This window comes from Stenella coeruleoalba (assembly GCF_951394435.1).
Source record: "Stenella coeruleoalba genome assembly, chromosome: 3".
Classification (NCBI taxonomy): domain Eukaryota; kingdom Metazoa; phylum Chordata; class Mammalia; order Artiodactyla; family Delphinidae; genus Stenella; species Stenella coeruleoalba.
The window spans coordinates 170,155,000-170,180,531 of NC_137148.1; the positions used below are offsets into that span (position 1 = coordinate 170,155,000).

A 25,532-nucleotide genomic window follows, 5' to 3' on the forward strand; every position below is an offset into this window, starting at 1 on the left:
TGTAAAAGGGTCTCCTCCCCTGGGCCCCCGATGCACACCTAGTTACCTCTTGGAGCTAGCTGGCAGCCTCGGTTCTGCATCAGGCACATGGGCTTCTGCTGGGGACCACGGAGGTATCCATTCTTAGCTGAATGGCCCCTGGACTCCGCTGGCCTCCTGCCTCCCCACTTCCCTCCTCCAGCCTAGCTCCCGGCCTGGGTCTTCTCCACCACACCTTTGCTCCAGCTGTTCACAGCATTAACCACCCTCCTCCAGCCCACAGCTTCCCCTGTGGCACCCAGGCCTGGCAGATCGAAACTGAGTCACTTGCCAGCCTAGCCCGCCCCTTTTGTTACCTGACTCAGCCCTTCCTGACCTCGAAGTTTCTCTCTTAGGCCAAAGTGTCCCCTTCATTCTGGCCCTGGCGTGATGAGAGGGGTCAGTGGGCCCCAGGTGGGAAAGGAGGCCTGCAGGAGGCCCTGAACCAGAGTCAAGATTACTGTGTGGCTCTGGGCTGTCTTTCTGCCCCTAAAATAGGGACCACAGGCTCTTCTGACAGCCCCAAGCCTGATGTTAAATTGACACGGCCCCACCCACTCCAGTAGCTCTGCTTCTCCCCCGCCCCGCCCCACCCCAGTCTGGGGGGAGGTTCCCACATGGCTCTGGCTCAGACCCTCCAACCCACTAAGACCCCGGGAAGGACTGAATGTGAGGCTCAGGGGCAGGAGACCCTCTGTGTGTGCATCCTGTCCCCGCTCCTACGCTCCTGACCTGGGGCCACCCAGGCATGCCGGCCATGTTTGTGGGTATGCATGTATGGGAAACAAGGACACGGGTGTGAGGGTGTGAGGGTCGGGGTACTCTGCCATTCACTGAATGAGCAGTGATTTACTGAGCACCCGCTGATCCTGAGCTAGGTGCCATGGATGCGGCAGTGACCGAGACACGCCTGAGCCCGTCTTCCTGGGGGTCACGGTTCAGGGGAGAGGGATGTTACTTGGAACAAGGCACAAACACGTGTCTAGTTACAGCTCTGGTGGGAACGGGGCATAGATAGTGGTGTAAATGCTTGAACAGCCAGCTGTCGGGTGGGCGCAATCCTGACTGGTAGCATTTGCCCTTTTCCATGGTGTAAATACTCCCACCGTGTCGATTTCAAGCTACCTACCGGATTTGTGGTAGCTCGTCTTTGTATAGTATTTGTATCGCACAGATATAAGAGACAGAATAGAATAATCTCGAGGACACAGATAATAGTAAACACGGTAAAATAATGACAGAGGGGTGGGTTTTGAGTACTTATTACCTTTGTTTTTACTATTTATTTGATCGTACGTTTATATAATTTTATTTATAATAACGGCTGTTTAATAAGCGGCTTGCAAATTTTCTGAAAATTCGACTGCTGGCTTTCAGGAGCTGGTATAAGGAATCTCCAGCACAACAATGGATGTAGTGGAGACAGGTGTCGGGTGGGGGGGACACAGCCAGTGCAAAGGCCCTGGGGCAGGACCATGTCTGGTTGGAGGAGGGATAGAAAGGCAGCCCCGTGTGGCTGGAGCAGAGTGAGCGAGGGAGGAGGTGAGGGCAGGGAGGGGACAGGGGCAGGTCGTGCAGGGCCTTGTGGGCGGCAGAGGACTTCTGGTGGTGCGAAGGACTTGGGCTTTTGCCCCCAGGGAGACCAGAGCCCTGGAGACCTGACTCAGCTGCTCACAGGCACCCTCTGGGGGCCACTGCAGGGAGGAAAGAACGGAGGTGGGGCAAGAGTGGTAGCTGGGGACCAGAGGGCCGGGGACTGCACTGGTCCAGGCGGTCCACGACGGGTGTCAGGCCACGTGTGCCCCTCTCAGCATGGACGTGCTACGTGTCGGGGTCTATGCATGAGCTCGGGTGCACGTCTCTGCCCGCAGATTGGGCCCCGTGTCTGCCTTGCTTGTCCCTAGCACGGGGAGGAGGGTGGGCAGCCCTGGTTGTGTCACTGATTCCCCACCCCTGACCCCACCCGCAGGAGATGACCGTCACAAACCTGCAGCCTGAGACCGCCTATTCCATCACGGTAGCCGCCTACACCATGAAAGGCGATGGCGCTCGCAGTAAACCCAAGGTGGTCGTGACCAAGGGAGCAGGTGCGAGACCCTCTATGGCCCCTTTGCCCTCAGAGCATCCCTGCAGAGTTTTTGAGCCCCTGTGTGGGGGGGGGGGTGCACCAAGCAGGAGGAACAGGGAGAGCAAAGGTATGGAGCTGCTCCGGAGGATATTAAGACCCAGTGTGGGCCAGCCCCGCTCAGCTCTAGCCAGATGGAAACCTTTAACAGCCAACTCCTAACTCCTCACCCTCTGCCTCCTGTTCCCCCTGCCTGGATACCCTTCTCCGGGCTGGCCGTCTCCTCTGCATCCTTTGGGTCTTTGGTCAGTCAGCACCTCCTCAGGAAGCCTTCCCCACTCACCCCCATGCCACAGTCTTGGTCAGGCCGCACCCCTCCTGCCCCCAGCACCCCGTGCCTCCCCCATCCCAGCTCTGATCACCCCAGGCGGGTTGTCATTTCAGGGTGGTGTGCCCGTCTCCCCCGCTGCACCCTGAAGCCTCCTCTCCTGGCAGCCCTGCCTCAGTTTCCCCCTCAGGCCCCTCCCATCAGTCCCAAGAGGCTGGTTTTTCACCAGCCAAACATAGCTGAGTGAGGAGAGAGAGCGAGCCATGAAAATGTAAGGGGAGAGGGTATTCTAGGCAGAGAGCACAGCCCAGGCAAAGGCTCAGAGGAGGGAACAAGCTTGGTGTGTTCGAGGAACAAAGGCCCCCATGGCCTCCACCCCACTTCCTGCACTCTCCATGCCTCACTGCTGACCACAGAGCCTGATGTTCAAGGCCTCCCAGCTGGACACAGCACCCCTCCACACTGCTGCCAGCCCATGCCCCCACCGTTCCCTTCGTCTGCCTAGTCTCTGTGTCCTCTAGCGCCCATGTCACCTCTTCCAGGAAGCTTCCTGTGATCTGCCGTCCTCTCTCAGGGACGTTACATTAGAACCATGCTTGCTAAGCAGAACCTGTTGCATACACTGTGACTGTTCACACCACTGTCTATTAAAGGTCCTGATAAGTCCTGCAGTGTTGAAGCCTGGTTTCATGTATAGAGCTTCAGCACTGCAGGGCTTCTCAGGGCCTTGACACATTGATCACTACTCAGACTGTGAGAACCATGGGGGCAGGGACAGGGTTTTGGACACTCCTACGTTCCATGGATATTAATCAGGTGCCGGCAGGAGGCAAGGGGTGAATAAATGAGGCAAGAGCTGAGTGACTTACTAAGAGAAGAAGGAGAAACAGAGATGCGGGCCTGCTGTGACATCTGTTGATGTTTTCGTTTATCGGGTCCTCTGAGTCTCCTGCTTCCTCGCTGTTCCTTGCACTCCGGACAGTCTCACCTCAGGGCCTTAGCACTGGCTGTTCCCTCTGCCTGAATCACTGTTCCCCCCAGACCTCCCCGCGGCTCCCTCCCTCACCTTCAAGTCTTTGCTTCTGAGCGAAGCCTTCCCAAGACCACTTTTAAAAATGGCAACCCCTTGGGAATTCCCTGGCGGTCCAGTGGTTAGGACTCCACGCTTTCACTGTGGAGGGCCCAGGTTCAATCCCTGGTCAGGGACCTAAGATCCCACAAGCTGCACGGTGTGGCCAAAAAAAACCCCGGCAACCTCACCCTTGCTCCCAGGCTGACCCCTGCCTTGTATCTCACCCCCCAAACAGTGCTGGGCCGCCCCACCCTGTCGGTGCAGCAGACCCCCGAGGGCAGCCTGCTGGCACGCTGGGAGCCCCCGGCCGGCACCGCCGAGGACCAGGTGCTGGGCTATCGCCTGCAGTTCGGCCGCGAGGACTCATCGCCCCTGGCCACACTGGAGTTCCCGCCCACCGAGGACCACTACACTGCGTCGGGCGTGCACAAGGGCGCCACGTACGTGTTCCGGCTGGCGGCCCGGAGCCGAGGCGGCCTGGGCGAGGAGGCGGCCGAGGTCCTGAGCATCCCCGAGGACACGCCCCACGGCCACCCACAGATCCTCGAGGCGGCCGGCAACGCCTCCGCCGGCACAGTCCTGCTCCGCTGGCTGCCGCCAGTGCCCGCCGAGCGCAACGGGGCCATTGTCAAGTATACAGTGGCTGTGCGGGAGGCCGGCGCCCTGGGCCCCGCCCGAGAGACCGAGCTGCCCGCGGCGGCCGAGCCGGGCGCCGAGAACGTGCTCACGCTGCAGGGCCTCAAGCCCGACACGGCCTATGACCTCCAAGTGCGGGCCCACACGCGCCGCGGCCCCGGCCCTTACAGCCCCCCCGTCCGCTACCGGACGTTCCTGCGGGACCAAGGTAGGCGCGCGGTGATCCCCGCACCAGAGCCGGACCGGGCCTCGCGCCCACCCCCACCCCAGCCCCCTCCCTCTCCCCCGCCCAGGTAAGTGGTCACTTTTCTGCTTCCTCGTGGACGCTCAAGGCGAGTCCAGACCCCGAGGCTCCGGCGTTGGCAAAGGTGGGACACGCCTAGGTGGCACCGCCGCCCCCCCTACACCGCCCCCAGCCCACCCCGTCCCCCCCCCCAACCCCCCTCCACCTCCGCCTTCTCTCTCCAGCTGCGCCGTCTCCCGCGGCAGGGACTTGGAACAGGCAGGGCCGGGCCAGGGCCAGGCAGTAAGGCCACGGGCACAGCGGACGACAGGGAGCGCCTGGGCCGCCCCACACACAACCCCGTCCCCCCGCTCCCCCCGCCCCCCAGCACTCACGGGACCTCTCCTTTGCTCTTTCCCGCCTGCCGCTGCCTGGTGCAGTCTCGCCCAAGAACTTCAAGGTGAAGATGATCATGAAGACGGCGGTTTTGCTCAGCTGGGAGTTCCCAGACAACTACCACTCGCCCACGCCCTACAAGGTGCAGCCTCCCGAGGAGTCGGGGGGCGGGGCTCGGCCGGGGCTGGGGCCAGGGTTGGGGGTCAGCTGGACTCACCGCCGGGTAGGCTTGCGGCTCAGTCTGGGGTTGGGGCTTAGTTCGGTGTCAAGACTTATTAGTCTGGGATCAAGGCTCAGTCAGAATTGGGGCCTAGCCTGGGATCGGTCCCAGGGGTTGAAGTTCAGTCTGGGTGTGGGGCTCAGTAGGGGATTAGTGCTCAGTCAGAGCTGGGGCTTAGCCTGGGATCGGGGCTCAGCTAGGATTCAGGCCCAGTGTCTCAGTCTAGGCTCGAGCCTCAGTCTGGAGTTAGGGCTGTTTAAGGATTGGGACTTAGAGCCAGGACTTGGCTGCGATGGAAGCTCGGCCTGGGTTCGGGGCTCAATCTGGGGTTGGGGCTGAGTTTGGGGTCGAGACTTAGGCTGGGATCAAGGCTCTGTTAGAATCGGGGCTCAGCTGGGATTGAGGCTCAGTCTGGGGTCACAGACTGAGTTGGCAGGGTCAGGGCTAAGTCTGGGATCCAGGCTCGGTCAGGACCAGGGGCTCAACCCAGAGCCCTGCTGAGCTGGCCCGTCCCACAGATCCAGTACAATGGGCTCACGCTGGACGTGGACGGCCGCACCACCAAGAAGCTCATCACGCACCTCAAGCCCAACACCTTTTACAACTTCGTGCTGACCAACCGCGGCAGCAGCCTGGGTGGCCTCCAGCAGACGGTCACTGCCTGGACCGCCTTCAACCTGCTCAGCTCTAAGCCCAGCGTGACCCCCAAGCCTGACTCCGAAGGCTACATCGTGGTGTATCTGCCCGACGGCCAGAGCCCTGTGCCTGTCCAGTAAGCTCAACTCGCCCCCCTCAGGGATTTTGCACCCCTCCACCAGCCAGCCCTGTGACTGGGGCCAGCCGCTTGATCTCTCTGTGCCTCAGTTTCCTCACCTGTCTGTAAAACAGATCGCATCAGCCCCACCCCGTGTGGTTCCCCTGAAGGTTCAGTGCTTCTCGTAGATGTCGCTAAATGTGGCCTCGTGTCTGCTCCTTGAGCATTCCCTGACACCCCCATATGCCTGACCTTCTACTGGTTCTAGGTTCCTAGACTGGTGGGGAGACAGAGCTGGACACAGACACCCTTAGTCCCATGGTGTGGCAGTGAGAGGCACCAGGGCTGAGAGTCCCCAGTAAGGAGAGGAGGACTCTGGGAAGCAGGGAAAAATCGAGGATTACAAAACTGTGGGCATGGAAGCTGGGGTTTTGAAGGGTGTATAGGAGTTTGAGGAATACACAGTTGACCCTTGAACAGCACAGGTTTGAATTACATGGGTCCACTTATATGCGTATTTCTTTCAAGAAGTACAGACTACAGTATTACACAATCCATGGCTGGTTGACTCCACAGATAGATAGAGAACCATGGATACAGAGGACCAACTGTACTTACATATGGATTTTTGACTGCGCAGGGGGTCGGCCCCCTTAACCCCCACGTTGTTGAAGGGTCAACTGTAATTTCACAGGGTAGGCTTTCTAGGCAAAAGGTACAGTATCATGAAAAGCCTGGAGGCTTGAATCAGGAACTATAGTCCTATGTGACTGGGGCCGTATGCCCAATGTATGAGCAGAAGGGAAGATTCAGAGAGGGGCGGCTCCCCATCTCAGCCCTAGATAGCATCCCTTGGTCATGCTAGTAGACAACCCCCCATGACTCCATCTCCTGATAGGAACTACTTCATTGTGATGGTGCCACTGCGTAAATCTCGTGGTGGCCAGTTCCTGACCCCGCTGGGCAGCCCAGAGGAAATGGACCTGGAGGAGGTAAGAGCCAGTGGGGCCCAGACAACGTCCCAGCTTTCGTGAGCCCAGTTGCTCCCAGCCAGGTTCGTGAGCAGCCCATTCTGTTCCCACAGCTGATCCAGGATATCGCACGGCTGCAGAGGCGCAGCCTGCGGCACTCGCGCCAGCTGGAGGTGCCCCGGCCCTACATCGCGGCTCGCTTCTCAGTGCTGCCACCCACCTTCCATCCCGGCGACCAGAAGCAGTACGGTGGCTTTGACAACAGGGGCTTGGAGCCTGGCCACCGATATGTTCTCTTTGTGCTTGCTCTGCTGCAGAAGAGTGAACCCGTAAGTCCCAAATAGTGTCTGCCCATATCGAGCCACACCCACTGAGTGAGGCAGGCCAGTCCCTAGGGCCCTGACCTCAGAGCCAGACACAGATCCTCCTAACTGTGGTCAGAGTTGGGCAGAGGGAACGGTTTGAGGTTGAGGGTATGCCATAGGGAAGGTTTGTTAGAGGAAAGGACTTTGGAACTAGAGCTTTGACGGATATGTAGGAGTTCGGTAAAGAAAGGGCATCCCACAGTTTGCATGTGCAAAGGTCTGGGGTGCAAGAGGAGCAAAAGGGATTTCAGAGTGGCTGAAACAGAGTGAGGAAGAGGGAGAGTGAAGAGTGGCAAGGTCCAGGCCTTGTAGGCCACCAGGGTCAGGGTTTTTGGGAGCTGTAGGAGGGTTTAGAGTAGGGGACGGACATGGATTTGTGTTTGAGAAAGACCCGTGTGGCCACCGTGAGGAGGACGGGCACTGATGGAGGTCCCCCCACCCCATTCCTGCAGACATTTGCGGCAAGCCCCTTCTCAGACCCCTTCCAGCTGGATAACCCGGACCCGCAGCCCATTGTGGACGGCGAAGAGGGGCTCATCTGGGTGATCGGGCCCGTGCTGGCTGTGGTTTTCATCATCTGCATCGTTATTGCCATCTTGCTCTATAAGAAGTGAGCCCCCTGCCCCGCCCCCCACTTGACAGGAGGGAAGGCTTCCTAAAAAAGGAGGGGGGTCTGGAAAGATCCAGGGGGGAACAGTCATCTCAGAGGATCATCGCAGAAGCCCTGTATGGTCCAGACAGGGAAACCAGGGCTCAGAGAAATTAAACCACCTGATCAAAGTCACACAGCCTGGGAAATGGCAGGGCTAGGGTTCCATGCCAGCCAGGGATTTGACTCCTGTTAAGTCTCGCGCTCCACCTGGCAAGATTTGGGGTGGGGGCTGCCTCTGTCCAGTTTAACGAGGTCACGTGGGACATGTCCGAGCTTAGAAAGGGAGGGCTGAGATGTTATTCCTTGTGGCGGGGGACCCACGCAGGAAGGATTAGCCCCATTTTCTGGAGGAGACCGAGACTCAGAGAGGGAAAGAAAGCCACCCACAGTCACAGAACAGGCCCTTGATGGCCAGCACACCCTCACCTGTCTTCTTTCTCCCCCCCACTCCTCACCTATGTCTGTTTTCGGGAGCAGTAAGCCTGACAGGTAAGAACTGGTCCTGCCCTTTGGAGGCCAAGGAGGGGAACTGGGGTGGCGTCGTGCCTGTTGGGTGAGCGGGCGCCTGGCTGCTCCAGCCGTTGCACACGTGTCTGTGCGTGGTCGTGGGAACCCCAGTTGCGCGCAGCTGGGTCACATGTTCGCGTGTCTGCTTGCTCCTACAAAGTAAACGCAAGGACTCAGAGCCCCGCACCAAATGCCTACTGAACAACGCCGACCTCGCCCCCCACCACCCCAAGGACCCCGTGGAAATGAGACGCATTAACTTCCAGACGCCAGGTATGTGCTGATCCCAGGTGCCAGGGACGACAGTGACGGGGGAAGGGGAGAGGTAGCATAGGAAGAGAGGAAGCTGCCACCTCGGTGGATCCCGAGGACTGCCCCCACCGAACTGTGCTTGGTACGATTCAGTTCCCAATTCCCAAATTGCTCCGTGGCTTGGAACTGTCGTGGGTTGATTCTGCTTACGACCAAGGGAGGCTTTCGAAGAGTTGCCTTTAACTGGTGGCTGCTGTCTTCTCTGGGAGCTTAAAGGACACCTTCAGACAAAGACAAAAGCAAAACTTTTCCGAATCCTCATGTCTTTTGGCAGAAAGAGCTCTGCTTCTGTTCACACCTCTAGTTTTAAGGCCACTCAGTGGTGGGTGTTAGGGTTTTTCCCAATCCCCAGGGATGTGCCCCTAGCAAGGTGTAAGAATTCCGCCTCCACCACACTCTGTCTCTCCTCCATGGCCGCAGATGCTCATGTTCTCCCTGCCTCTTCATAGTTCCCTGTAGGTTAATAGGATTCAGCCTAGTTGCCTGCCATGCTTGGTGGGAGAACTGAATCAGGACCTTGCCCTTGATCATCTTCATGTGCAGTCATCCTCTCATTCCCTCACCTCCTCCCTCTTTTTTTTTTGCGGTACGCGGGCCTCTCACTGTTGTGGCCTCTCCCGTTGCGGAGCACAGGCTCCGGACGCGCAGGCTCAGCGGCCACGGCTCACGGGCCCAGCCGCTCCACGGCATGTGGGATCTTCCCGGACCGGGGCACGAACCCGCGTCCCCTGCATCGGCAGGCGGACTCTCAACCGCTGCGCCACCAGGGAAGCTCCACCTCCTCCCTCTTAACGGGCTCATGCCAGCTGCTTCTCACCAAATAAGGAATTTTTAACTTAACTGATGGCTGCTGTTCTCCTTATGAGCTCACAGCATGGTAACGTCTGTCTCTCTGCTTGCACCCAGCTCTTCACTTCTTGTCTCTGAACTCGTTCATATTAACTCTTTCCAACCAAATGGAGATTTTAAAACATTTATATTGAACTGATGGCTGCAGTCCTCTTGAAGGGCTCATGCGTATAGCCTTGCATGCTATTCCTAATGTATTTATTTCTCTCTCTTTTCTGCTGCTGGACTGTCTCATGTTAGTTCCATGTTTATCCAAACGAGGATTTTGATCATTTAACTGATGGCTGCAGTCCTCCATAAGAGATCATGAAAGGTCTCATGACACCCCTAATGTACTCCCTTCTCTTTTCTGTCTCTGGACCAGCCTATCTCAATTCTGTTTCCATCCAAATGAGGATTTTAAATGTGTGTGTTTAAGTGATTGGTGCTGTCCTCCTTAAAGGCCACGGCATGGGCCCGTATGTCCTTCCCCTGCCCCCAGGTTTCTCCCTCACCATCCTGCCTCTCCTCCAAAATCCCCTCTGCTGACCCCAACAGGGGACCCAAGGCCAGGTTGGTCTGGGTGGACACGTTGATAGAAGAGCCTAAGACTTTGGGATCTTTCCGAGGTCACAGCTGAAAATCAGGGCTGGCCGATGTCCAGCCGGAGGGAAGCACAGCAGCTGCCGTTGGTTCTCTGGTTGGGGCCCAGGCGGCCGTGTGTCCCTCACTCGTTGCTCTGCCCTTTGCGTCTGTCCGCCGGCTGCTGTGCGTGCACCCAGCGAGGGGCGGGGGGAGGTGGCCTCCCCCGCGTGTTTTCATTTATTTATTGTTTGCTGTTTCTGCAGATTCAGGCCTCAGCAGCCCCCTCAGGGAGCCGGGGTTTCACTTTGAAAGTTAGTTCCTGTGTCTCTCTGTTCTTAGCTTCCTTTCGCCCCTGTTTGTTTTCATCCTTGGTTTCTCCATCCCGCCTCCTCTCTCTCTGCCCACCTGTCCTGCGCTGGCTTCTCGAGGCGGGGCGGGGGTGTGGTCTGCCGGGCCCTGAGGTTTTGGGTTGTGACTGCGTGTGTGTGTATGTGTGTGTATGTGTGTGTGTGTGAGTGTGTGTGAGAGAGTGGGAGAGAGAGAGAGAGAGAGAGTGGGAGCGGGAGTCTAGGTGAGACATGTATGTACATGTAAGTATCGCCCATGTGATAGGGGACCCACCAGTCAACTGGACACCAGCCTCAGACCCCTTAGATGTGGGCTCTGGGACAGCACCCGGGGTGGCGGGGAACACGCAGGGGCTCAGACCAACAGCTCCTCACCAGCTGGCTCAGCACATCTTTATCGGTTTAACACCAGTGCTTGGGTGCTGGCGCATAGCCGTCAGCCTCCCTATATCTGCAGAGCGAATGTGTGAGCACACGCATGGCCACCAGGCCCCAGCAGAGGACGGGGGTCTGGCAGGCTCAGATATGGGGAGGAAAGAGCCAGGCCCACCCCATGACCTCCAGCCACCCCCACCCACCCCGGGGGCTCCAAAGATAAGGGACGTCACCATCCCATGTACCAGATGAGAAAATGAGCCCTCAGAGGTCAGGGGTTCGTGGCAGCTGCCCCGCCATCCAACACACACATACCCCGTGTCTCCCCTCCCCGGTCCCTCAGCTCCACCTGGCAGGGGACTTTTGGGTCCCTCTGATCCCCCAGGGGCCGGAAGGGGTACCGGCCTCCCGCCCCTGCCCCAGGGATGGTATTTCCGAAAGCCCGGCCAGCTGCATCCGCTTCTTCATCTCTGTGTCACTTGCCTGCTTCACGAGGCACCAGGAGCTTGAAGTCCTGGGCGCGTTGAACCTTCCCCAGCCCCTGCATCCCCAGCTGGTTGCAGGGGGGCACTGGGGAGGGAGGCCACTGGGAGCTGGGGCTCAGCCCAGAGCCGCCGCCTCGTGCTCCCCCCTTCAGCCCCGCAGGCCTGGGGTCCCTGCCCCCACGGGGGCTGCCCTGAACCTTCCCCTCCCCGCCACTCCCTCTAACTGCAGCTCGTCCATTGCAGACTCACACTGTAGAGCACCCCCCCTCCCCCCCCCCCGCCCCCGGGCTGGCCCCCGAGTGACCGGCCACGCCGTTGGGTCTTCTCTTCCCGCAGGCATGCTCAGCCACCCGCCCATCCCCATCGCGGACATGGCGGAGCACACAGAACGCCTCAAGGCCAACGACAGCCTCAAGCTCTCCCAGGAGTACGAGGTGAGCTGGCCCCCACCTCCCACTCTCCCGGGCCCACAGACACCCCCCCTGACACCCCCCCGCATCCCCTTCCCCGCAGTCCATCGATCCGGGCCAGCAGTTCACGTGGGAGCACTCCAACCTGGAAGTGAACAAGCCCAAAAACCGCTATGCCAACGTCATCGCCTACGACCACTCTCGTGTCATCCTCCAGCCCATCGAAGGTAGCACGCGGGGCCCCAGGCTCCGTCATGCCCAGCCTCGTTCCACAGAGAGCGCATACACCCCATGCCTCCTCTTGGCCACGGGGCCAGGCCAGAGTGGACTAGCTAGGGGACGGGTGGGGAAACTGAGGCCTGGTTCAACGCTAGCCGGAAGCCACTGGGAAGTTTTAGATGTGTATTTAACTGATGGCCGCTGTCCATTACATATTTCCATCTATTCCTCTACATCAGTGACGCTCATCAGGGCAGTTCCACCACTCGGGACGTTTGGTGATGTCTGGGGACATGTTTGTTATCACGGCTTAGAGGAAGGGGGTGTTAGTGGTATCTAGGGTATAGAGGCCAGGGACGCTGCTCAATAACTTGCAATGCACAGGACAGCCCCCAGCATAGAATGATGCGGCCCCAAATGGCTATCGTGTCGAGGTGGAGAAACCACGAAGTACATGCCGCACGATTTCCTTGGGGACAGATTGGGGCAGTCCAGGAGGGCTTCCAGTAAGTGGGACGTGGTGGACCAGGTGGAACCAGCCTAGAAGGACAGAGTGCCCCCACTGATCTCTGGCTTCTCACCCCGGCTGTAGGCATCGTGGGCAGCGATTATATCAACGCCAACTACGTGGATGGCTATCGGCGGCAGAATGCGTACATTGCCACGCAGGGGCCGCTGCCCGAGACCTTCGGTGACTTCTGGCGTATGGTGTGGGAGCAGCGCTCCGCTACCATCGTTATGATGACACGGCTAGAGGAGAAATCACGGGTGAGGCCTGGACTCTGTGGCCCCCAAGCCCTCGGCCGGCTCCGGCCCACACTCACCTCTGTTCTCTTACCTGGTACAGATCAAATGTGATCAGTACTGGCCCAACAGGGGCACGGAGACCTACGGCTTCATCCAGGTCACCCTGCTGGACACCATCGAGCTGGCCACATTCTGCGTGCGGACGTTCTCCCTGCACAAGGTGGGGCCCAGGCCGGGACTGGGGCCTCTGGGGAGGGGGTGATGGGGGCGGAGGAGGAAGATGAGTTTCTGCCCTGGGAGCTCCCCATGGGACAGAGAAGAAACCATGTTGTCCCAGGCTGACCACATTCTCAGGTGGCCCACTTCACGGATGGGGACACTGAGACTCAGAGGGGAACAGCTCTTGTCTCCAGCCCCAGCAGGACAAACCAGCAGAATCCTACTTAGCAGTGAACCTGCTGTCCCCTTGCCATCAGTCCTCCTGCCCCCCACACCAGGTCTTCCTTGCTCTCTGGCCTCACCCAGCCTGGGTTTATGGCAGGGTCCTGGCAGGGTCTTGGCCATGCAGTCAAGGGGCTTCCAGCCTTGGATGGAAGACACGGTGGGCAGCAGAGTGGGGCAGAGGGAGTCTTTAGATATGTATTTAACTGATGGCTGCCGTGCATAACATGGTTCCGTGTGTCCTTGTACCTCAGTGGCTTTCAGTTGGGGCATTTTGCCATTCAGGGGACATTTGGCAATGTCTGGGGGCACGTTTAAAAGATTTTTTTATTGAAGTGTAGCTCATTTACAATGTTGTATTAATTTCTGTCGTCTAGCAAAGTGATTCAGTTATACGTAAATATACATTCTTTTTCGTATTCTTTTCCATTATGGTTTATCACAGGACATTGAATACAGTTCCTTGTGCTAGACAGTAGGACCTTGTCGTTTATTCATTCTGTGTATAATAACTTACATCTGCTGACCCCAACCTCCCACTCCTTCCCTCCCCCAACCCCCTTCCCCTTGGCAACCACAAGTCCGTTCTGTATGTCCGTGAGTGTGTTTCTGTTTCATAGATAGGTTCATTTGTGTCATTAGATTCTGCATATAAGTGATATTATATGGTATTTGTCTTTCTCTTTCTGACTTCGCTTAGCATGATCATCTCTAATGGCATCCATGTTGCTGCAGGTGGCCTTATTTTGTTCTTTCTTATGGCTGAGTTGTATTCCAGTGTATATATGTGCTACATCTTCTTATCCATTCCTCTGTCAGTGGACATTTAGGTTGTTTCCGTGTCTTGGCTATTGTGGATAGTGGTGCTGTGAACACAGAAGTGCATGGATCTTTTTGAATTGGGGTTTTGTCTGGATATATGCCCAGGAGTGCGATTGCAGGATCATATGGTAGCTCTGTTTTTAGTTTTCTGAGGAACCTCCATACTGTTTTCCACAGTAGCTGCGCCAACTTACATTCCCACCAACAGTGTTAGGAGGGTTCCCTTTTCTCCACACGCTCTCTAGCATTTGGTATTTGTGGAGTTTTTTAATGATGGTCATTCTGACCTGTGTGAGGTGGTACCTCATTGTAGTTTTGATTTGCATTTCTCTAATAATTAGCGATGTTGAGCACCTTTTCACGTGCCTCTTGGCCATCTGTATGTCTTCTCTGGAGAAATGTCTATTTAGGTCTTCTGCCCATTTTTCCATTGGGTTGTTTGTTTTTCTTGTCGTTGAGTCGTATGAGCTGTCTGTATATTTTGGAAATTAAGCGCTTGTCGGTCGCATCGTTTGCAGACGTTTTTTGTACGTTGTCTTTTTGTTTACGGTTTCCTTTGCTGTGCAAAAGCTTGTAAGTTTAATTAGGGTTCCGTTTGTTTATTTTTGTTTTTATTTCTAGTGCCTTGGGAGACAGGGGACGCTTTTTAGTGTCATGCTGGGGAGCGGAGGTGCTCCTCGCACCACAGTGTTCCCCTGGCTGCCAGCCAGGGCCTCTCAACATTAAGCGTACATCTGGCCCAGGTGCCAGAAGACGGTCAACGGACACGAGGGGGTACAGATTTTCAGTTGATTCACACCTGAAGCACGCACTGTGTGTCAGACCCTTACCTGGGCATCAGGACACCCAAAGTGTCCTGCTCTCGTGGGACTTACAGTCTAGTGGACAAGACACAGACAATAAATATGTAAAATGACAGGAAATCTTACACATAAAACAGGGCAGAATAGAATGGGTAGTGGAGGACCTGCAGTTGGTGAGGAAGGGAGGAGATCTGGGGTAACAGCATTCCAGGCAGAGGGCACAGCCGTGCAAAGGCCCTGGGGCTGGACTGTGCCTGGGGTGTTTTAGGAACAGCCAGGAGTCCCGTGTGGCTGGAGCAGAGTGAGTGAGGGGGAGAGAGGGAGGAGGAGAGGGCAGGGAGGGGACGGGGCAGGTCGTGCAGGACGCTGTGGGCTGCAGGGGAGACTTGGGCTTTTACCCCCCAGGGAGGGCTGTGGGCAGAGGAAGCAGAGGAGGGGCGGGACCTGACTTGGGTGCTCACCAGTGCCCTCTGTCTGCTGAGGCGGGAATAGACTGCGGTGGGGATGCCCGGGGATCAGGGTGACTGCTCTGGTCTGGATGGATGATGGTGGGGCTGGACCAGGGTGGTCCCCATGGAGGGGGCGAGTGAGAAGTGGGTGGGCTTGGGGTAGACTTTGAAGGCAGGGCTGACAGTGCTGACTGATGTCTTGGATGTGGGAAGGCGGGGGAGGGGAGTCAAGGGCGACCCCTAATTCCGGCCGGAGTGCGTGGAAGGATGGCGCCGCCATCAGCTGAGATAGGGGGAAAGGGTTTGGGGAGAAAGTGGGGGGCACAGTGCTGGCCGCGTTGAGCGTGAGATGCCAGTGAAACTCCCAGGCAGAGACACCCCCAAGCCCCGGGGCAGCCGGGCACCTGAGTCAGGCGCCCGGAGTAGTGGTGGTCTGGAGGTGTGCACGTGGCCCCCAGCACGTGGGTGATGGGCTGCGGTGACTGGCGGTGTCCCTTTGGCCCCCAGAACGGCTCCAGCGAGAAACGGGAAGTCCGGCAGTTCCAGTTCACGGCGTGGCCGGACCACGGGGTGCCTGAGTACCCGACGCCCTTCCTGGCTTTCCTGCGGAGAGTCAAGACCTGCAACCCGCCAGACGCGGGTCCCATCGTGGTCCACTGCAGGTACCCCTGTCCCAGTCCCCCTGCTCCCCGCTGCGCCCCACCGCACCTACCCACCCCCTTGCCCGGGGGGCCCCTGATGACCCTGCCTGTCTCCGCAGCGCTGGCGTGGGCCGCACGGGCTGCTTCATTGTCATCGACGCCATGCTTGAGCGGATCAAGCCGGAGAAGACGGTGGACGTGTACGGCCACGTGACGCTCATGCGGTCCCAGCGCAACTACATGGTGCAGACCGAGGACCAGTACAGCTTCATCCATGAGGCCCTGCTGGAGGCCGTGGGCTGTGGCAACACGGAGGTGCCTGCCCGCAGCCTCTACGCCTACATCCAGAAGCTGACCCAGGTGGAGCCCGGCGAGCACGTCACCGGCATGGAACTCGAGTTCAAGGTGGCCTGGGGGCTAGAGGTTGCTGTGGGCCGGCTGGGGGAGGGGGCTGAGCGGGAGACCGGAGTTCAGGGGACCAGAGGGTGGGGGGTTGGTGTTCCCCTGCCTGCCAGGCCCCTGTTAGCGCCCTGGTTGGAAACACACAGCCCACCCCATCCCTGGGGAAAGCAGGTTCCCAGCCTGAGGCTGTCCTGATGGTGGCCCCCCGTCCCCTCGTCCCCACAGCGGCTGGCCAACTCCAAAGCCCACACATCCCGCTTCATCAGTGCCAATCTGCCTTGTAACAAGTTCAAGAACCGCCTGGTCAACATCATGCCCTACGAGAGCACACGGGTCTGTCTGCAGCCCATCCGGGGTGTGGAGGGCTCCGACTACATCAACGCCAGCTTCATCGATGGCTACAGGTACCTGCCCCTGGCCGCTGCAGGGGGCCTGGCCTTTGCCGGGCGATGCTGAGGCTCCAGAAAGGTCCCAGCCCTGCCCTCGGGGGGGCCTCCAGTCTTGCATGGGAGAGAGCTAGACGGACCTTGCCAGTCTCGGTCACAGCGGAGGTGGAGGGAATCTTTAGACATCTGTTTAAGTGACGGCTGCTGTCCGTAACATGGTTCTATCTGTCCTCCTCTATCAGAGGGTCTCAATCTGGGCAATTCTGCCACCCAGGGGAAATTTGACCGCATCTAGGGACGTTTGGATGGTCGTAACGGGAGTGAGGGAGGAGGATTACTGCTGGCATCTCGGGGTCAGAAGCCAGGGGTGTTGCTTAGCGCCCCACGGTGCACAGAACACGGCCCCGTCACAAAGAATCATGCAGTCCCGAATGTCGGTAGTGCCGAGGCTGAGAAACCCTGGCCGAGGGAGGCTGTTCCAAGGAGGGGGTACTGCCTGTGCATAGCCCTGGGGAGAGCTTGGCCTGTGCAAACAATGGAGATTAGTTTAATGGTACCTGAGTGCGGGCAGAGGAGGGACGCAGGACAGGTCAGCAGGCAGCCCTGCAGCCTCCTGGAGAAGCGGGAATCTATCCTCGGGCTGATGGTCTCTCCCTGTGGAAAATGGGATTATTTGGAGGGTTGAACCGGACAGGGAGGGAGATGATGCCTGGGCCGGGGTTTCCCCGTGGCCCTGGACTCACACACACCCCGCCCCGCAGGCAGCAAAAGGCCTACATCGCCACGCAGGGGCCGCTGGCGGAAACCACGGAGGACTTCTGGCGCATGCTCTGGGAGAACAACTCAACCATCGTGGTGATGCTGACCAAGCTGCGGGAGATGGGCCGGGTGAGCCGGGGGCCGCGGGGGAGAGGGGCAGGGGCGGGGCCAGGGGCGGGGGGCAGGGCTGACCATGGCGGCCGCCTCCCCAACAGGAGAAATGTCACCAGTACTGGCCGGCCGAGCGCTCCGCCCGCTACCAGTACTTCGTGGTGGATCCGATGGCGGAATACAACATGCCTCAGTACATCCTGCGGGAGTTCAAGGTCACAGATGCCAGGGTGAGTTTGGGGTCGGAGTGCTGGGAAGGACCAGAACCCGGGCCGGACCCTATGGGCTGCTCACCGTTCCGCTAGTGGTCCGGAGAGGGCTTCCCTAGTTGGGGGTAGAAGCAAAGGCCCAGGGGAAGGAGAAGCCCCCAGGGCTGGTTGGAAGAAGAGTGAGTTGGCCATTTGGACAGTCACTCCCACCACCGAGTGGGGGAAGAGAGGGCCTTGACCCCACGGCCTCCCCGTTGGACCGTGCGTCACACCACTCACTAGGGAACACGGCCCCAGGCGATCATGTTCAAGGGAGTGAGTGGGGCGTTTCCCTGGAAGCAACAACCCGTGGGAGGGTAGTAGCGTTAGAGGACTGAAAGCGGGCTGGGGGAGAGGTAATGGATTGATGGTGCCGGGTGGTGGTCGACGGAGCCGTCGATGGAAAAGAGCAGAGAATCCACGGGTGGCGTGATGGGGCGTGGGAATGTCAGTCAAGATGTTGCCAGTGGACGGCAAAGCCCGATGGGTAAAGAGCATCGTTAGTCGTCATGCGTGGGTAGCGCTGTTGGATTGGTGGAGTGGGGGGATCGGAGAATCAGTGGAAGATGTTGCTGTTGGGTGGTAGTGGAGGAAGGTGGTAAACAAGGATGGTGTTGGGCGGGAGGAAGGTGGGACTGGAGATTGGAACGTATGGATAACAGGATGGAGAATGCCAACAGAACATGGGTCACTACGGGTTAGCGAAGTGTGACGTGTTATCAGCAACGGGTGGAGGAAGATGAGGTTGGAGAGGGCAGATGTTTGGCTGGTGGCGGATGGAGACGATCAATGGGAAATGACTTTGGAGAGAGTAAAGAATGACGAACATTCAGCGATCAATGGTAGTAGACAGTGCTGCTGATGGTATAAGGTAGAGGAAGGTGGGGTTGGAGGAAGGAAGTGTTAGGTGGTGGAGGATGGAGACCATCAGGGTAAGACGGCATCACTGGATGGTACCATTTTGATGTAGAGACCGTGACTGGGAAAAGGTAGATGATGAGTAAAGGATGGTGGTGAACGTCAGTGGAAGATGGTCCTTAGAGGGGGGAGAGTGCTGAATTACTAGGGGCGGAGTATGGAAGATGGTACCATTGGGTCGTGATGAATGGAAGGTGGCAGAGAGCCGTGATGTTGGATGGCCCTGCTGGGTCGTGGGAAGATGGGATTGGCGAGAAGGATGGTTGAGTGGTAGGGATGGAGTACGTCAGCGGGAGGCGGCATCGTGGGATGCTCAAGGACTGAGTTACCCGCAGTGGATGGTGAAAGTTAGGAGGTAACGGTGTTGGGTAGCGCGGGTAGAAGGTGAGCTTCCAGTGGTGGCTGGTGGAAGATGGCGCCCTGGGGTGGTGAAGGATAGTAGATGCTGGCGCTGGTGGGTGTTCGAAGACAATGGGCAGTCAGTGGTGGGGGATGGAAGACGGCACCACTGGAAAGTGAGGGTACGGGGCAGTACTCTTGTACTCTGAGATGGTGCAGAGAGGAGGATGCCAGGGAGCTGGAGAATGGGACCAAGAAGGGCAGATGTTGGGTGCACTCTGGGACGGCACAGGATGGAAGACGGCAGACAGCAGTGGTGGATGGGATTGGAGCTGTGCAGAGAGGAGCAGTTTGGGGGTGGGGGGGTGAACGATGGCCATATAAGGTGGTGTCACTGGATGGTGAAGTTAGAGGATGAGCATGGCATCCTCGGGTGGTGAAGACGAGATTGGAGCATCTCAGTGAAAGATGGTGCCCTTGGACAGTGTAGGACAAGGAGTCGTCAGGGTGGATGGCAGAAAATGGGGCGGAGGATGGGGAAGGACGGAGGGTGGTGTTGGCTGGTGGTGGAGGATGGGACTTTGGCGAGGGTGGGAAAACAACCGTGACCGCCACTGACCTTGATAACAAGACTGGGCTCTCTCTCTTGCTCTCTCTCTGTTCCAGGATGGACAGTCCCGGACTGTCCGGCAGTTCCAGTTCACGGACTGGCCGGAACAGGGCGTGCCCAAGTCGGGGGAGGGCTTCATAGACTTCATCGGCCAAGTGCACAAGACCAAGGAACAGTTTGGCCAGGACGGCCCCATCTCTGTCCACTGCAGGTGAGCTGCTCCCTGAGCCCCGGCCCACGGCCCGGCTAGGGAAACCGAGGCCTCGTGAGGACAGCCTCAGGCACTCCCGTTTGGGCTCTTTCCATCCCTGGGAGGCATCAGAGCAGGAGGGACGGGAATCGGGCAGTTAGGTCAGGCTCCCCCAAGCACCCGCCCCTGAACTCCCACACTGTCCCCAACAGCGCCGGCGTGGGCAGGACGGGTGTCTTCATCACGCTCAGCATCGTGCTGGAGCGGATGCGGTACGAAGGCGTGGTGGACATCTTCCAGACCGTGAAGATGCTGCGGACCCAGAGGCCAGCCATGGTGCAGATGGAGGTGAGGGCGGGACGGGAGGCGGCGGCCGGGCCCCATGCCGGCGCTGGCCCGGGCCTCTGTTTTCTCCCCTGTGAGATGAGCACAGCCACCCTCCACTCTCTGGGTGCTTGTGGGTGGAAGGTCCTCAGCCCCTCCTGCTTTGGGCTGACCTGGGATGCGTCCATCCTGGCCCCAGAGTCACAGCAAGGTCAGGCTCAGCCAGGACCCCGGCACGGGCCACGAATCCTGAAGTGAGGCCCAGAGCAGGGAGGGGCTTCCTGCCATCGAGTTCACAGGGACATTTTAACAATGTCCTCCAGAGACCTCTGTGGCGGTCCAATGGTTAAGACTGCGCTCCCAATGCAGGGAATATGGGTTGGATCCCTGGTTGGGGAACTAAGAGCCCACATGCCGTGCGGCACGGCCAAAAAAAAGAAAAAAATTAAAAGCAAAAGAAACACCAATGTGCTCCAGACTCTCCCGTCTCTGGGGAGACAGAGCTGGAGTGGCAGCCTGCCAGCCCCCCGGGGGGTGTCGCAGGGTATGGCCAAGCGGCCGCGTCCTAAGAGATGAGAAGGCAGATGGAGCCCAGCGAAGGCGCAGGCTGCTCTGGGGGTCCCGGGGAGCCCCGGGCGGCTTCAGAGCAGGAGAGGCGCTGACAGAGGCCCACCCCTCCCCTCCCCCACGCAGGACGAGTACCAGTTCTGCTACCAGGCGGCTCTGGAGTACCTCGGGAGCTTTGACCACTATGCAACCTAGAGCCTTGTCGGCCCGGCCCGACTCCAGCGGCCCCGACGCCTCCCATGCCGGGCGGGCCCCGAGGCCTGGACCCCGGCGGCCGGGACAGGAGGCGGCGGCCGTGTTTCCGCAGGGTCTCCGGGAGCGACGCGGCCCCTCGAGCCCCCAACCCCCGCGTGGCCCCAGCCACCCCGCCCTGGACCGGCCGCCGCCTTCGCTACTCGGCACATTCCTCATTTCCTTCCAGAACGAGATTCCAAAACGAGAGATTCCGGGGTGGGGGGAGGGGGGAGGCGGTGAGCAAAAGGGGGTTCTTCCCCAGAACCGGAGAAGGGCGGGGGCTGTGAACTTGGCCCTCGTCCTTCCCCGGGGAGCCTTCCTGCCCCACAGCCTGGAGGGCGCCGGGGATGGGGACCCGATGCAGCTCTCTTTCGAACGCAGTGTAACTATCCAGTGACATTTCCTGTTTTTTTAATAGTGTATTTTTTTTTCCTTTTTTTTTTTTTTAAAGAAGAAACAAACGGGGGGAAAACAAAGAAGACTTGACAGTCAACGAATTTAAAAGGAAAAACTTGGCTTATTCCTATTCTGTTCACAGACAGTCAGTCTATTTTTTCACTGTAGCAGCCGTTCTCGTGTACCAGCTGTGTTGGCAGGCGTGCGCGGGCTTAAGCTTGCCCCTGTGGCTTGCTTTTTTTTTTTTTCCTACCATCTGAAGGTGTGCCTCACTCAAGAATAGGACCTTTTGCTCCTGATTTTTCTTTTTTTTTTTTTGCTTCTTTTATAATGAAATTCTCAGACATATCCAGAAGGGTGAGGGTGGAGGGCAGGGGGACTCGGGCCCACCAGCGTCAGGTCTCGAGCCCACGGGCTGGGCGCTGCCACAGAGGAGATGGCAGCGACCCCCCCCTCCCCGCAGCCTCAGCCCCCATCCCCCGGTCTCCTACCCCGAGGAGAAGGACTGAACAAAACGGGAGGTTCTCACTTCTTTGGGGAGAGAGAGGCCACGTGCTGCCCCAGATCAGGGACCCTTTCCGCCCCCTGGGACCATGGGGCAAGTTTTGGGGCAGAAGGATGGGATTTCCCCCCCCCGCCCCCACCCCTGAGCAAGTAAGTTTTTCTCTTTGTACAAGAGCAGATCTGCCGTTGCTTTCAACACTGTTTATTCAAACGGAAGCAGCTGGGTGGTTTTCCCACCTCTGTGTATGTAGATAAATCGACTTTGTATTAAAGGAAGATCGTCTGACCCCGGCCAGTGGTGGAGTCTTTGTCAAGCCCCCACCTCGTCTACCCCATCTCCCTGGGGCAGCCGGGGGCCTGGAGAGCTTGAACGCAAACCCCAAGCCCTGGCCCTGCAGGGGCTGCCTCATTGATAATAGTTACTCTTGTTGATAACTGTGACCACCACTGAGCATCTACCATGGGCCAGCCCTCTGAGGTGGGAGTCAACCCAATTTATAGATGAGGAAACAGAGAGGGCAGGCACCAATGCAAAGTCACACAGTGGTTTGAAGTGGACCTGGGATTCATACCCCAGCCAGTCTCATCCACAGCCCACAGAAGGGTCAGTGATAAAGCTGAGTTCATGGAGGGCTATTCTTCCCCACGCTCTAGGCCACCCAGTGAGTGGACCCTACTCTGAGCCAGAGTCAGACCCTGGAGGATGGAGGGCGAGCCATTCTGGGTCTACAGCCATGCTTGGGGCCCTTCCCCATCTGGCTTAAGACCCTGAGATGGATGAAAGATTCCCCCTGTTCTCACAGAGATGCTCCAGGGGTGAGAAGAGGGTCTTAGGGAAGGGGCCCAGCCTAGGAAAGGGTGGGGTCATCCCTTTTAGACGCAGTCAGATCCGGTAGTCAGTAAGTAAATCAAAAAAGTGATCACCACCATTAATAAGCTCAAATAGATTTACCAAACCCTATATCCCCACCCCTAAAATTCTCAAACACATATGGAACATTTATAAAAATCATCGTTAATAAAAACCAGCAGTGGAGATGTTCATAAATTTCAAGGAACAAATATTAGATAAGATAACCTGATCTTGGCCCCAGGATTAGCTTCTGTAATAGTTAGACTCCCCTGAAAAGGCCTACAATGAGAAATTTTGAAAACATGTTTCTAAACGAGGCATGAGTTGAAGAAGGAATCGACATAGAAATTACAAGAAACTGAACGATTCAGGTAGTACCTTGTGTAATGAAACCTGTGGGATGCAGCCAAAGGGATACCCAGAGGAAAACCATAGCCTTGAACATGTTGATAAGAAAACAAATTCTGAGAACAAGTCCACTTTTAAAATATATGAACCAAACTTTCAGTTCAAGTAACTAATTGGGCATGACTGAGGTTCTTTTGCATTAACAGAATAAAAACCTTTCTTTAAAAACAGCATAATAGATAAGTCTTGGGCAAGTACAGTCAAGAAAAGAGAGCATTCAAGTCCAGGAAAATGGGGGAAAAACTACAGATTGAGGCTTTTTTAAAATTGTGAGATGAGTATCAGGGGAGACAAGCAGGAAAGACAGTAGAGAGGGGGAGGGATAGTGGGAGTGACAGCAGAGCTGACATGGGAAAAAAGTCCCTCACTCTCCCCCTGTGGGATGGTGGGAAGAGCAGGCAGTAAAGAGAGGAAGGTGAAGAAATAGCATGTAAAGGACTACATTTAGTAGCCTCTGAGTTCTGAATTCAAGAAGTAGTGGAGGGGTCCTCTTCTTAGTAATAGACTGGGGGACCAAAGGGATAGAAAAGTCAGAGTCTAACCCAAGCCTGGTCCTACCTAAATTATCCAAGACTTTATCAACAGGCTTCTCTGCCCATAGGACTTCTACTCAGTCCTCAAAGCCCAGTACTAAAAGCTCCTCTAAGAATGCATCTCTCATTTCCCTTCTCTGTTTCACTCAAGCCCACTGAGGCTAAGGTGTCTGAATAGGATCTACCTTGCCCTCCTTGAGTGTGTGACCCTTAGCTCTGAGGTTCCTCCCTTGGGATGCTCATGGCTACAGTTGGGGGTAGGTGGTGGCAGACGGGGATTTATCTGACGAATTCCTGGAAGAGGAAGGCCCTGAGGAATTGCCTCAACCCACTAACAGGCACACCAAGACCTTGACCCTCCATAGGATTCCATAACAGCCATCCCCCATTTATTGGGCATTTACTGTATGCTTGGCTCGTACAATCTCAATCCTTCTGACAGTGCACCAATGGACAGGTGGGAAAACAGGCTCAAATGGGCCAGGTTTCTCACCCAAGATCACACAGATGGTAAGTAGTGGAACCTGGACGTGGGCCCAGATCTGGCCAGTTCCCACGGTGATAGTGAGAAAGTTCAAGACATCTAGGAGCTCCTCCAGACCACGGTCACATCAGCACCAAGCTGAGAGGGACAGGGTCCTAGAACAGCCCCACCTCCCATCAGCAAGGACCTATGAGGGGCCCAAGCATTCTAGTGCTCTGGAAAGTGCAAATACCCTAAATACACACTTTGTCCCTAACGAATAACGTCACTTTGAAATGTTTAAAACTAAAATACCCATGAGGAGAAACGAACAGAACTACAGTGATGCTGGATGCTGACGCTAACTCAGAAATGGAAAGACCAAACTGACAAAATAATAAGGATCTTGAGATGAATAATGCAATAGCAAACTCGAGCAAATAGATACGTACAGGACTATGTGCCCAGCAAATAAAGAATGTATGTTCTGTCCAAACACTAAGAGCCCATGGCCAAAAATAGGACCATGAATTAGACCATTAAAAAAAAAAAGTTCAGGCTTCACTCACTAGCCACAATGCAATAAAATTACAAATCAGTGACGACATGTAGCTCCTCAAATTTACATAGGTGGAAGTGTTAACAAATGAGTCAAAGATAAGCCATACATAAATTACAAAGCATTTAGAACTGAAGGATAAGACAACTGCAAATTAAAACCTTTGGGATGTAACCAAACATGTACTCGGAGGTAAATTCAAAGTTGTAAGTGCATTTATGGAGGGAGGGAGATCACTGCATATAAATGAAATATGTAGTCAAAGAAAGTACTCGGAAAATACGTAGCCTTGTATGAATTTATGAGGAAAATAACTGAAAATAAACTAGTTAAGCTTTCAACTCAAGCACCCACAAAAGGACAAACCCAAGGAAAGTCAAGGGAAAACATTATTAAGAAAATCTGAAATTAATGAAACGGGAAAGTACAGTAACAATAACAGAATAATATAAAAAGCCGGATCTTTGGAAACACCCATAAAAGAGGTAGACCTTTGGCAAGAAGACAGCACAAATAAATGTTAAGGATGACAGAGGGACCAACAGTTCTTACAAGGGAGATATTTTAAAGGATGAGCACATACTACATATATACTTTATACCACTAACTGTATAAATGATAAAATAGCAAAAAATCTAAGAAAACCAAGTCATTAAAAAGTGAATAACCTTCACAAACATGGAAGTGATGGTCAAAGGTCTAGCCGCCGCACCAGGCACCTTCCCAGATGGTTTTTCAGGCGAGTTTTGCCAAATCTTCAAGAAAAAGATGATTTGCATCTTTTATAAGCTATGTCAGCTTACAGAGGGAAAAAAAGAGAGAGTACTCAAACTGTACAGGACAAGCCAAGAAAAAAAAAATCTATCCCACTTACGTGCCTAGATTCAAAAAGGCTAAGAAAATCCTAGCGATGCAAATCTAGCGTCTCTTCAAAAGAGTAGGATGTTACGACTCAATACGGAAGGATTTATGGAATGCAAGGATGGTTTAACATTAGAAAGCCCACTCAAATTAAAGTTAGAATAAATTGCTACCTTGGAGAGCAAATTGACAGTCT

The 25,532-nt window shown here is 56.2% G+C and overlaps 1 protein-coding gene across 1 annotated transcript in view; it reads left to right on the forward strand.

The window, feature by feature from the left end:
- The window catches only part of PTPRS (protein tyrosine phosphatase receptor type S), a 103,544-nt gene extending 81,598 nt beyond the window's left edge, over positions 1 to 21,946 (forward strand). Inside the window, exons 14-35 of the mRNA XM_079917099.1 lie at positions 1,988 to 2,105; positions 3,719 to 4,327; positions 4,783 to 4,880; positions 5,477 to 5,730; positions 6,611 to 6,704; positions 6,797 to 7,012; positions 7,501 to 7,658; positions 8,178 to 8,189; positions 8,368 to 8,480; positions 10,196 to 10,243; positions 11,476 to 11,573; positions 11,653 to 11,776; positions 12,361 to 12,536; positions 12,616 to 12,735; positions 15,538 to 15,692; positions 15,791 to 16,076; positions 16,299 to 16,477; positions 17,221 to 17,347; positions 17,434 to 17,559; positions 19,501 to 19,655; positions 19,847 to 19,982; positions 20,652 to 21,946. Of these exons, the coding sequence (XP_079773225.1) occupies positions 1,988 to 2,105; positions 3,719 to 4,327; positions 4,783 to 4,880; positions 5,477 to 5,730; positions 6,611 to 6,704; positions 6,797 to 7,012; positions 7,501 to 7,658; positions 8,178 to 8,189; positions 8,368 to 8,480; positions 10,196 to 10,243; positions 11,476 to 11,573; positions 11,653 to 11,776; positions 12,361 to 12,536; positions 12,616 to 12,735; positions 15,538 to 15,692; positions 15,791 to 16,076; positions 16,299 to 16,477; positions 17,221 to 17,347; positions 17,434 to 17,559; positions 19,501 to 19,655; positions 19,847 to 19,982; positions 20,652 to 20,720 (3,471 nt within the window). The 3' untranslated portion in view covers positions 20,721 to 21,946. The remainder of the gene's footprint in view (positions 1 to 1,987; positions 2,106 to 3,718; positions 4,328 to 4,782; positions 4,881 to 5,476; positions 5,731 to 6,610; positions 6,705 to 6,796; positions 7,013 to 7,500; positions 7,659 to 8,177; positions 8,190 to 8,367; positions 8,481 to 10,195; positions 10,244 to 11,475; positions 11,574 to 11,652; positions 11,777 to 12,360; positions 12,537 to 12,615; positions 12,736 to 15,537; positions 15,693 to 15,790; positions 16,077 to 16,298; positions 16,478 to 17,220; positions 17,348 to 17,433; positions 17,560 to 19,500; positions 19,656 to 19,846; positions 19,983 to 20,651) is intronic.
- The last annotated feature ends 3,586 nt before the right edge of the window (positions 21,947 to 25,532 follow it).